Below are 12,960 nucleotides of genomic sequence, written 5' to 3'. Positions count from 1 at the left end.
CGCCCCCTTCCTCAGGCCCCGCCCCTGCCGGTGGGGGCGGGCTCTGTGCTCGGTGTTCTCGGTTTCCTTGTTTAGTGCCGACTCCTGGGGCTCCAGCCTCCTTCTCTGCCGCAGCCATAGACTCCTCTTTCTCCTGCTCCAGCCCGATTCTCCCTGGTGAGAACGGCAGGGCCCCCGCTTGCTGCCGTCCCGCGGCTATGCCCCAGCAGGTGCTCCTTCCTGCCCTCGTCTACTCCGGCTGGGGTCCGGCCGGGCAGGCGCCGGCTGGAACCGAGGAGGAGGAGGAGGAAGGGAGGAATCCCGGCCGGGCGGAAGCAGCTCCTCGGCTCCGTGAAAGCCACGTGGAGCCCGGCTGGGCGCCGGGGAAGGGGGGGAGAGGCTTAAAGGAATGGGGGAGGGGCAGGAGTCCCCGGGACCCAGGAAGGGGTCAGGGTCGGTGCAGACCACAGCGGTCCCCCCGCCCCACCCTTGACTAGGCCGTTCCACGTGGCTTCCTGACCGGTTCGTCTTCTCTACCCACGCAGGACCATGGCCAACACCGAGCGCACCTTCATCGCCATCAAGCCCGACGGCGTCCAGCGGGGCCTGGTCGGGGACATCATCAAACGCTTTGAGCAGAAGGGATTCCGTCTCGTGGGCATGAAGTTCCTTAGGGTAAGGGACCCTCGCCTTCCCCCTCCCCCAAGCCTCAGGGACCTGACTTTTTAAAACTATTTTGATAAGTGGATTTCAGTATTACCGGTTTTCTTTGTAATCCCATGTATTTTATTTTGTGCATCAGAAACCTTCTGAGAAGGGGTCCATAAGGTTTCCCTGGACTGCCCAAACTGTGCGTGACCTCGATGGTCTATTAAAGATTTTTCAGAGCGCCCCCCAAACCTCAGGCATATCTTTCTTTGCCCTTTGCCATGGGCACCCTCCTCTCCCCACACCCTGCCTTCGGTGGGGCTGCTCCCAGTTTTCCCCAGCAGCTTATCTGCCTGCCTTTGCAATCTGAGCTGCGGCGGCTCCTTGCTCTAATTTTATGAATTAATGCACTGAAGGGGAAAAAAAACCCCAAACCCACCCAACCTGATCGCCATTTTTTCAGCTCCTCCTTCAACTCTTCCTGTCCCCTGTTGGGAGGGAGGGCTGATTGGGGGATAACCTCCCTTCCGGTGTCGGTGGCCGGCCGCTTGAATGGCAAATGTCCTTGGCTAAGGTGATTTGTACCTCTCCTTCTGACCCACGAGGATCCTTCTTCCTGTTCGAATCTGTCGCTAGTTTTTTCTTCACCCTTAGGAATGGCAGCTGAGAGAGAAGCCTTGCTCACTCAAATGCTCCGTTTGCAGGACAGGAAATCTTTATAGAGGATTCAGGCCTTTGCAATTTTTTTTTTCTTGGAATACTCAAATATTTTAATTCTGTCATGTTATATAAATTCAGAAATGGCAGTGTTCAGATATGTCTGCTCACTTGTTTTGGATTCTTAGGATAACTGGTGGACCATTTTTCCACGGAAGAAAATAGTCCAGGGCTGGTCAAGATCTTCAGATTAAACAATTTTAAGAGATGTTGCCCTTAGAGGCAATCTGACATGGCCTATACATACCTAAGCAGCAGTTCCTTCTCCAGTATCCTTGAAAGTAGAAATCTAGTGATTTGGAACCCAGTCCCTGTAGGCCCTAGAGTCTAGGGTAAGACAGACCATTCCACTTTCTGACAGAAACTGTTCAGAAGTTTTTCTTTGTATTGAGAAGAAATCTACTTCTCTGTAATTGGCTTCTACCAGTTTTACCCCCTAGGGTCAGAAGAATAAGTTTAATCTTACCCTTCCAAATGATAGCCCTTCAAATACTTATAGGCATTTAGGGTTAACCATGCCCAGTTCCTTGAATAGATTATTTTTTTCCCTATTTTTTTAATTTAATCAATTTGTTTATTTACTTTTTTTTTTAAGCAATTGGGGTTAAGTAACTTGGGGCCTGTGCTCTTACTCACTGCACCACCTGGCTGCCCCTGTTTATTTACTTTTAATTTATAGCATTCAGTTCCACAATCCCTTGAGTTTTAAAGTTTCTCCCCTTCCCTCTCCACACCCTCCAACCCTCCCCACCCCCCATGGCAGCATGTAGTCAAATTTAGAATCTACAAATACCTTCACATTAAACATTAGTCAGGTTGTAAAGAAGGATTATAACCAATGGAATGACCAATGGGAAAGAGGAAACAAAACAAAAAGAGAGCAAGTAGTTTGCTTCAATCTGCATTCAGACTGTGTAGCTCTTTCTCTGGATGTGGATATCTCTTTCCATCATGAGCCTTTTGGAGTTGTCTTATAACCTTACATTGCTGAGAGGAGCCCAGTCTTATCAAGATTAGTCGTCATTTCCCTAATCTTAAATATTTTTATTTTGTTAAATATTTCCTGATTACATGTAAAATTTTTGTAACATTCCTTTTTAGAAATTTTGAGTTCCAAATTTTCCCCCTTTCCTGTTCCTCCTCACCCCATTATGATATCGATTATAATGTGAAGTCATGCAAAAAGTTCTGATATTAGCCATATTTTCTTGAATGGATTTCTTTATGTCTCCTCATATGGTTGTTGTCCTGTGGACTACCTGATGCAGCATGTAGAGTGACCGACCATCTTCCTCTTTTCCCAGCTGGCTTCATAGTATAATATAGTTGATTCATTTGTATGCAGATGCTGAATTTGCCTGAGTTTTTAGACAACACCTTGTTGGCCAAAGTGGTGCTAAGCTTTCCATCTCCCTCTTCTTCCCTTTCAAACTTGGATAGGGAGACTATAATGTCTTCCTCTAGTAACCCCCACTCTTATGTGCCCTTAGGCCTCAGAGGAACATCTGAAACAGCACTATGTTGACCTGAAGGACAGGCCATTTTTCCCTGGGCTTGTGAAATATATGAACTCGGGGCCTGTTGTAGCCATGGTAAGTATCATTCATTGTGTTTGGAGCCAAGTTACCACTTCCTAGGAACTTTGCCTAGGAACCCAGCTTTGAAGCCTTTGCCTTACATTACTCCTCATTATTTGATTCAGTTCAATAAAGACTTACCAAGCAGTCGCTGGATACAAAGACACTAGGGATTTAGGGCTCCCAAAGATTGCAAATGAACAATTAAAAATAAAACCTTCATAAGAACTGCATAACCGGCAAAACAAATTCCCACATTGGCCATGTCCAAGAGTTTGTCTCATCTATTTAATAGCTAGCTAGCATATATTTAATGCTTTAATGTTGGCAGAGTTTTTTACAAATATTATCTCATTTGATCCTCAAAACAACCCTTTGGAGGTAGGTACTATTATTATAACCATTTTACAGATGAGGAAACTGAGGCAGACAGGTTAAGTCACTTGCCTGAGTTCACACAGCTAGTGTATGAGGCTGGATTAGAACTCTAGTATTTCTGACACCAGGACCAGCCTTCTACCCACTGTGCCACCTGGCTGTGTATACTTCTTTTATAGTAGGTGGGTACCATGCTTTATCTTCTATCCTCTGGAATCATGTAAGGAAGTTCTAATAAGACCTATTTCCCAATGGAATGGAGCTTATAGTCTACTAGTAATGTTCTGTCATTTTAGGGATGCAGTTAGGAAGGGTGATTGGATTTCAGGGAAAGAAGACAAAAATGACCTAATGTACCCCAGGGCAAAATGGAATAATATGGGTATAATTTGAATGGCTTCATTCTTTGGATTCTAGTTGACCACCATTTTTAGTGGGGCTGTTACAAATTTTTTCCTCTAAAATTTTGAGTTCTAATTAAAACATACTTTTGAAGTAGTCATGTGGGAAGGAAGAGAAAATGGAGGGCGCTGTATGGTAGGCTGCTTTTTCTTCGATTACATCCCTCCAGCGTGGGTCATGGAGGAAGTGAAAGCAGTAAGCAAATGGCATCCTGAGGGAGGGTTGTCACAGATTTGGGTTGTCAAAGGAAGCACTGGAAAGAGTCTTGGATTGGGAGTCATACCTGTGTTCAATTCCTAGCTTTGCTATGTGACTTTAGGCCTCAATTTCTTCATCATTAAAATGTGGATTTTGAACTAGATGATCTCAAATAATTTCTTCTTATCTCTGGCCTTTCCCCTACGTGATGCCACCATCCCTTTAAAATCCTGCTCAAAACTCATCTTTAAGGGGCAGCTAGGTGGCGCAGTGAATAGAGCACCAGCCCTGAAGTCAGGAGAACCTGAGTTCAAATTAGACCTTAGACACATAACACACTTAATAGCTGTGACTTTGGGCAAGTCACTTAACCTCAATTGCCCTCCAGAAAAGCAAAAAACAAAAACTCATCTTTACTCTTTATTATTCCATCCTAGGCTAATCATTATTCATTCTTTTATCAATGGCTCTTCTTATCTGAAGTTTTGTATTTCTCAAGTCATTGTATGTCTCTTTTCCCCCAAATTAGGTAGGGAGTTCCCTGAGATAAGGTTTTGGGGCTTGTTTTGTTTTTCCTCTTTGTAACTGTAATGTTGGGAACAAGGCTCTCAGTGCCAGGGGCCTACCCTGTATCACCGCCAGTCAGAACATAAATCTAATGTGAATTTTTGCTTTGCCTTTTTTTCCTTGCCATGGAGGTTTGGGAGGGCTTAAATGTGGTGAAGACAGGCAGAGTGATGCTGGGAGAGACCAACCCAGCTGATTCCAAGCCAGGCACCATTCGTGGGGACTTCTGCATTCAAGTTGGCAGGTGAGTTCTGAGGAATTTTTAAAAGTCCCTTACTGGGAAGTAAAAAAACTGCATTGTCTTGATTGCATTTATATGTAGGAGGGGTAAATAACTCCGATGTATGAAATCTGATGGATGAAAATCCAAGTTTATAAAAAACTGACAAAGTAGGCAATGATCATTATCCTTAGAGGCAGGGTATAGTGATTGACAGAGCTGGCTTTGAAGCCCATAATACTTGGTTCAAGTCCTGTCTTTGACACAATTAGTTTTGTGACCCTGGACCAGATAGTCCCTCAGTGCCCTGGCCAACTCTGCCCAATAAGACTAAAGAGTTGCAGAGAAGGTGACAGTCTGCATTGATAGAGGGAGGTCTCTACATTGATGGCATGATAAATCCAGTCTATATCCCATCATGACCAGAAAAAATTGGACTTAAAAAAATCAACAAAGCAGCAACCTTTCTTACTGCGTTGAAAATAATCTAATGGGGTGGCTAGATGGCACAGTAAATAGAGCACTGGCCTTGGAGTCAGGAGGACCTGAATTCAAATGTGACCTAAGACACTTAACACTTACTGTGTGAACTTGTCACACAGGGCAAGCCAATTGCCCTGCCTTTCCCCCCTCCAAAAAGCCAAAAAATAGTAAGAATCCAATTTATAAAATTGAAATATGCAAGGGAACTGCTTAAATAACAGCATGTTTGTTCTGTTCTAACCATAAATGATATGTCTAGGCAGGCCTTTTATACTATAGATTTAGGGTTGGAAGGTCTGAGATAGCATCCCTTCATTTGCTAAAATTTGGGAACAAGTTGTTTACTGGGATTAAGAGGGTATGTGGGTGGGGGGGAATTTAATGACAGTAAAAATGGCGTGACAAGGATTCCACTGATTCTCAGCCTCTGGGTAGTCTAATCTTCATTAGTGTGAACACATTTAGTGGGTGTTGGTCACTCCTTGTTCTTCTAAGCAGTATGACTTCTTGTATCACCAGGTCTTACTCGAGGGGTTTTTGAAACAGTTGGTGTTTTTAAACAGCTGTTAATTGTTTGTTTACAACATAGTAACTTCTGATTATTATTTCCTTAGGAACATCATTCATGGCAGTGATTCTGTAAAAAGTGCTGAGAAGGAGATCAGCCTGTGGTTTAAGCCAGAAGAACTGGTTGATTATAAGTCTTGTGCTCATGACTGGGTCTATGAATAAGGGTTTTAAAAGTGGATATATACTGGACCTACTCCTTTTAGTAGCTGTGGTATTTGTGTGTATGTGTATGTATGTCTCCATCCCTGAATACAACATTTCATGCCAGGGGATTGAAAGGAATTGGAATCATCATTTTCTAAAACAGCCCTGTAATCCTGTTCAATAAAGCCTTGGAAATAAGGGGCAATCTTGTATGGTTATTGAGTTGAAAACTTGGCACATTGTGTTCATGATAGTGTTAGTACACTAATTATTGATTAAACCTATTAATCTAGAAGAATATTTCATCTAGTGCTGGCTGTGCATTTCTAATTTTTTATTTTTTTGAGTAGGGAGGCAGCAAATTTCTTTGATCCCTTGTAAAATAAAGAAGAGAAAGTGAAACATGAAAAACAACAGTTGGAGAATACATCAAGAAGAGAAAATATAAAAATAATTGGACTAACTGAAAGTTATGATCAAAAAGAGTCTTGATACAATAATGTAAGAAATAATTAAAGAAGGGGTGGCTAGGTGGTGCAGTGAATAGAGCACTGGCCCTGGAGTCAGGAGGACCTGAGTTCAAATGAGGCCTCAAAACACTTAACACAAAAACTAGCCGTGTGACCTTGGGCAAGTCACTTAACCCCAATTGCCCTCCAAAAAAAAAGAAATAATTACAGAAAATTGTCCTGAAGCATTAAAACAAGGGGGAAAGTAGAAATGGAAAAAAAAAAAATCCATTGATCACCATTTAAAAGAGATCCTATGAGAAAAACTTGTAGAAATATCAGTCAAATTTCAAAATCCCTAGCTCAAGGCAAAAATAAAAGAATCAAGATTAAAACAATTTAAATATGGTGCCACAATTAGAATTACACAAGACCTAGCAACAGACATTAAAGGACTGCAGGTCTTGGACAACATATCAAATAGCCAAAAGAACTGGCACTCTGGCTGAAAATAATCATACCCTGTGAATGAAAAAAAAATGGACATTTGATATAACTGTAAAATGGTTTTTATCATAAGAAAGATTGGGGTAAACCTGAGTATGATATGAATTTAAAAAGTAAAACCATTTAGGAACAGCTTAAAAGAGCACAAATGAGGTGCCAGAGGAAGAATTGATACAGAGGAATTAGATGGGGGAGAGGGCTGGTAGTTTGGGTAACCTAATTTCATTGGGAATGGGTTTAAGAGGAAACAATATGTATATATTTACAAGAGAATAAAAGTCTAAATTCAGAAGAATGTATTGGGAAGGGGAAGACAACAAGGCCAGGATTTTTAGAGGGGAGAGTGAGAGGTAAATAGGGGTATAGAAAGGTATTTAGATTTATGGGAATGGGAAGATAGGGGGCAAGGTAGTGGGGTAGAAGTAAAGTAGAGGAGGCAGGAAGGAGAGGTAACAAGATAATGTACATAAAAACAAAGGTCAGGAGAATAGATTTGGGAAACTAGATCTATGTGTGTGTGTGTGTGTGTGTATATATATATATAGCTATAGAGAAATGAAACTATTGTAGCCTTCTTGGGGGAGGTTAGGGGGAGGGGAAAAACAGTAAAAAAAACAGAACAAAAGGAAATTCACAAGGAAGCAAAGAAAAGATGGACAATTCTCAACATAAGTATTATTTATCATATAGGCTTTCTTGAAATGAAAATTTGTTACATATTTTGAATCCTCTCATGTTCTGCTATGCACAGGACGTTTTTTTTCCCTTTCTAACTTTGTATTTAAGTTCCAATATGTTTGTTTCTTTTCTGTATTTGAGTCTAAAATAAAATTTTGAAGAAAAAAAAAGATAAGGTAGTTTATAAGTTCTCCTATAAAGCAAGTAAGACTTAGGTTTTAACCAGCCTTGTTATATTTCTATTGTGAATGTCACCATTCATATCACCGATTTAAAACTGGAGGAGATCTTACTGGTTATATATGGTACGACCCTCTCATTTTATAGATGTAACAGGCCCAGTAATTCAAGAAGCTTGCCCAATCAAGGTAACACAACTAAAACAGGTTGAATTCACATACAGGTATCGGCCCCTTTGCCCTTAATCTCCCGGATTGCTTCCTTCCAACTACAATTTGTACAGTTAGTAGAAAGGTGCTTATCTATACCCTTTCTCTGCTCAGTCCTAAGCACTCATTTTTTTTTTTTGAGGGCAACTGGGGTTAAGTGACTTGCCCAAGGTCACACGGCTAGTTTTTTGTATTAAGTGTCTGAGGCTGGATTTGAATTCAGGTCCTCCTGACTCCAGGGCCCGTGCTCTATTCACTAACACTCATTTCTTGAATATTAAACTTATTCTAGTATTCATCATACTCCACATATACAATGGCTTGCCAATCTCATTTCTACTGTCCTCTCTTGTATAGGTTCCTTTCCCTGCTGAAGGCCACCACTTGCAGTTCAGTTTGTCTGGTTTATTACAATAGATTGACTAGTCTCTGCTCATTGTAGTCCATTGTCCAAGTAGCTGCCAAAGGGATTTTTCTAATGTATTTAAGTTTGACCACGTCACCCCTGCTATTCAGTGATCTCAGCTGGCTGCATTGACTTTGCAGGGTCAGATATAAAGGTCTCTTTTTGTGTACTTAGCCATTTTCCTGGTCTTAAGCCTCCTCCCTACTCTGCTACAGTCCAGCTGTATGGGCTGACTTGCTATTCCTTGCAGGTGACATGTCTTGTTGCCTTTGTTTTGGCTGTCCCTCATGCTCTTTTTACTTGCATCTATTTCTTACAATTCCTTGCTTCCTTCAAGAGAGCTCACATACTCACTCATGCAGGAGGCCTTTTCAGGTTACATGGAAGGTTCCTTCCCATGGCTGGGCCACCACTCAGGACACCCTCCCCACTCTTCCATCTGGGGCTGCCAGAACCAAGATGTTTGACTGCACATGTCTTGGAGGTGGGGAGTTACCAACTTGACTCCTGGGGAGACAGAATACCACCAAGCCTTAACATCTGCCTGACAGGTCTCTGTCTTACACACCCCAGGCACTGTCATCTGACCTGATCTAGCCCAGCAGTGCATCTTAATGACTTCTAGGCTTTCCCATTCACTCTGTAGTTGGAATTTTATCTTCCCCTTCTTTGAGCTCCTTGAGCAGACGTGGCCTTTTCTATTTGTATTGCCAGAACTTAGCACAATGCTAGGCACACAGTAAGCACTTAATTTTTTTCCATTCATTTATGGACCTTGAGTTACATGTCTCTATTACAATATAATCTTGAGGACAGGGCGACTGTTTTGGCCTTTCTTTGCAGCTGCAGCATATATACCAGTGCTTAACTCATTAAGTACAAAACTCCTATGGGCTGCACAGGAAAAGACAAATTGGGGTCTTAGACAAAGGGGTCCACTCTGGGATAGTGGTGAGGGTGAGTGAATAGAAACTTCAAGTTCATGATGTTTGGGTGAACAGAAGAAATAGTTTGGTGTGGCACAAATACTGGATGTGGAATCAAGAAAGACCTGGGTTTAAACCCCATCTCATACTAGCTGTATGTACTTGATGTACATACTTATATACTACTTGATGTAGGCAAATTAGTTAACCTTGGTGCTCAGTGACTTGTAAAATGAGGTGGCTGGACCAAATGGCCTCTCAAGTCTAATGCTGTAGATCTAGGGTTCTAGGAACCTTTTTGAGATTTTTTTTCCGTCTGAAAAAGGGGGACATAATAGCACTTTTCTCCTTGGGTTTGAATTAAGGAAATGATGTTGCTAAAGTAATCTGCAAATCATATACCGTCCTACCTGTGTGCTTCTAAAGTTGGTTCTATAACTAAATATTTGTACATTACCAAGCAGAACTAGAGGAAGTATTTGTGGTTTATTATTTCTACAAATATTCAACACTGCACGGAATCTCTAAACAGGGTTATAATTAAGATGAATGAGAATGAAAACTCTCGAGACAGTAAAAGAAAACTAGTCTGGGAAACTTAATTCACCAGGGGAAAAGCTCAAAACCAATTAAGTTACATAGGAAGTAGATCAGTGGCTAATTAAATTCAAGCAACTGTTATGTGCAAAGTACCATATTATATAATCCCCATCCATCAGGGATGAAAATGTAACAGAGAGATACTAATTTACCACTATCTTCAACATATTTAGGAGCCTACTTGGTACAAGTAGTAGACAAGTCAATAGACACTGTCACATTCTGAGGATACTACAGGGGAAAAATCCAACAAAAAGGCTTAGTCTCTGCCCTCAAGGAACTTACATCCTATTGGGAATACAACTGTATATAGAAGAAAGTACTAACAACTGGGGAGCTCCAATAAACCCTGAAGGTAGTACTTCAGCTAAGCCTTGAAGATTCTACAAGGTGGAAAGTAGGAATTTCATTGATGGGCAAGGGAGGGGACATGGGAGATGGTATATTAAGTTTGTGGAACAAAGGAATTCATGAAAACAACAGACATTTGAAGAGGTAAGTGGGAATATTTTAATGTCAAGAAAATTCCTGAGTTAGGTGAGGCCAGTTTGAAATCTAAAAGATCTAGTTGGTTTGGAAAGTTGAGTGCCTCTAGAGACATGACAAACATACCTCTGTATTGCAGGAAGTAGGACACGAGGTGTGGAACACTGCATATACAGTCAGGTATTGATAATTAAAAAAATATTAATCTTCTCTCCCTCCTACCTTGCCTCCTCACCCTCTTGAGAAATTAAAAAAAATTAAACAACAAAACCTTTTAAACAAACACGTATAGTCAAGACAAATCCCCCCACTAGCCGTGTCCAAAAGTATATCTCATTCTTATCTTTTGGATTCGTGGTTAGTTATTGCATTGATCCAAGTTTTTAAGTCTTTCAGAGTTATCTTTATATTGTTTTTATTATATAAATTGTTTTTCTGGTTCTGATCACTTCAGTCTGCATGGGTTTATACATGTTTTCCTAACTTTCTCTGAAGTCATCCCTGCCATCATTTTATGACATAAAAGTATTCCACTGTATTAATATACCGTAATTTGATTAGTTATTCCCTACTTGCAGGGCACCACTTAAATCTTGGGAGTGGAATAACTAGGTCAAAGATTTGCACAATCTGGTAACTTTATGGGTATAGTTATACATTGCTTTTGTTACAATTAAAAAAAATTATTTTAAAAAATTGATCAAAATTCACCTTCTCTGACTCCTACCTTCTTTGTCCCATTGCAAAAGAAAAACAAAACCTCTGTAACAAATATGCAGTTAAGCAAAACAATTTCCTGAATTGGCCATGTCAAAAAATATCTCAAGGGGCAGCTAGGTGGTGTAGTGAATAGAGCATGGGCGCTGGAGTCAGGAGGACCCGAGTTCAAATCTGACCTCAGACACTTAACACTCACTAGCTATGTGACCTTGGGTAAGTACTTAAGCCCAATTGCCCTGCCCCTCCAAAAAGACAAAAAAAAAACCATAAAAAATGTCTCAATCTGTACCCTGACAACACCCCATCTCTGTCAGAAGCTGGGTAACCTGTTTCATCATGAGTCCTCTGGCATCAAGGTTGATCATTGTGTTGATCAGAGCTCTTAAGTCTTTCAAAGCTATGTCTTTAAAAAGTTATTACATTCCTTGTTCTAATCACTTTACATGGCATCAATTTGTCTAAGTCTTCTCAGATTTCCTTGAAACTGTTCCCATTATCACGTCTTACAGCACAATAGTATTCCATCTCATGTATACAACATAATTTGTTCAGCCAATTCCCAACTGAAGAAAACCTTTTGGACCTCTTGGGGTTACTGGCTTAGTTAGCTGTGGCAGTAGTATGGCGGGATTGAAGGGTATGCACAATTTAATAGTTTTTAGTATAGTTCCAAATTGCTTCCAATTTTTTTTCAATTAACGAGCATTTAACTTCTCTTCAGCCACTCACCCAATTAAGAGGGAAAAGGGAATGGAATAAGCATTTATACAGCACCTACTATGGGCCAGGCACTGTGCTAAAGTGCTTCACAGATGTCTCCTTTGAACCTCAAAACAACTCTGAGAGGTAGATGCTGTTATGACCCATATTTTACAAGTAAGAAAACTGAGGAAAACAGAGGTGGTGATTTGCTTAAGGGTCACACAGTTAAGTGTCTGATAACAGATCTGAAATAAGGAGAAAAAAACCCTCATAGCAAATTTACAATGCCAAGCAAAACAAATTCAGTGCCCAAAAATCCATGCCTCATTCTCTATCTTGAATGCCTCACCCCCTTAATAGCAAGGATGCTGGTCATTGGTTTAAGAGATTGTAAGCTTTTCAAAGTTATCTATACAACATGGCTATTATTGCTCTCTTGGTTCTGCTTATCCCATTGTCTCAGTTCATTCCTTTCCAGTTTTCTGAACCTATCCTTTCATAATTTTCAATGGCACAATATTTTTCTACTATATCCACGTATGTTAACTTGTTCAGCCATTCCCCAATGATAGGTACCCCTTTAGTTTCCTGTTCTTTGCCAAAACAAAAATATTTTTTATGTACTGAGTTTTTTTTTCTTCTTTCTTCAACCTTTTTGGGATATAAGTCTAGTAGAGTTACTGCTGGGTCAAAAGTTTAATGACTTTTGGGGGATAGTTCTAAATTGTTTTCCAAAACGTTTGGATACTCTACAGCTCCATCAACATTAATCAACACACCTGTTTTTTCATGACCTCTCCAAACTTCTTTTGTTGGAGAAACTTGTTGCATTTTTTCCCCCTATTTCCTTTTTAGGTTAGTGAGACTGGTTTTGTTTGTGCCAAAACTTTTTAAATTTTATGTAATCAAAACTATCTTTTATCTTCTGTGATCTTTTCTATCCCTTGTTTGGTTATGAATGATTCACCTATCCACAGATCTTCAATTAAAATTTCTTCCATGTTTCTATAATTTGTCTATGATGTGACCTTTTATATTTAAGTAGCGTGTCTGTCTATTTGGAGCTAAATTCTACTGGTGTAATATGTTATGTATGGTGCATATCATTTGAAGTGCTGGTCTAAAGCAAATGCCAGAATTTTTTCTTTAAAAAACAAAAAACCCAAACAACAACAAAAACTCAAACCCTAAAAAATTTTAATTAGCAAAAATCT

The 12,960-nt window shown here is 40.4% G+C and overlaps 1 protein-coding gene across 1 annotated transcript; it reads left to right on the top strand.

Moving 5' to 3' along the window:
* LOC138145875 (nucleoside diphosphate kinase B) lies at nt 1-6,088 on the top strand. The gene is made up of 5 exons (XM_069067506.1): nt 1-156; nt 525-654; nt 2,835-2,936; nt 4,598-4,710; nt 5,784-6,088. The coding sequence occupies exons 2-5, from the start codon at nt 529-531 to the stop codon at nt 5,899-5,901; spliced, it is 459 nt and encodes a 152-aa protein (XP_068923607.1). The 5' UTR covers nt 1-156; nt 525-528; the 3' UTR covers nt 5,902-6,088.
* Nucleotides 6,089-12,960: the final 6,872 nt, after the last annotated feature.

The sequence above is a fragment of the Petaurus breviceps genome, unplaced genomic scaffold, assembly GCF_028583685.1.
Source record: "Petaurus breviceps papuanus isolate PSGF00001 unplaced genomic scaffold, PetGlider_PUasm1.0 90750, whole genome shotgun sequence".
Lineage (NCBI taxonomy): Eukaryota > Metazoa > Chordata > Mammalia > Diprotodontia > Petauridae > Petaurus > Petaurus breviceps.
The sequence above is the reverse complement of the archived record's forward strand: the minus strand, read 5'-3'. Positions and strand labels throughout refer to the sequence as shown.

Excerpts from the sequence above, each read along its gene's own strand:
- LOC138145875 (XM_069067506.1), top strand. The coding sequence starts at position 529 with ATGGCCAACACCGAGCGCACCTTCATCGCCATCAAGCCCGACGGCGTC. Across the intron at positions 655-2,834 it reads TGGGCATGAAGTTCCTTAGG|GCCTCAGAGGAACATCTGAA; the intron begins GTAAGGGACCCT and ends ATGTGCCCTTAG. Across the intron at positions 2,937-4,597 it reads CGGGGCCTGTTGTAGCCATG|GTTTGGGAGGGCTTAAATGT; the intron begins GTAAGTATCATT and ends CTTGCCATGGAG.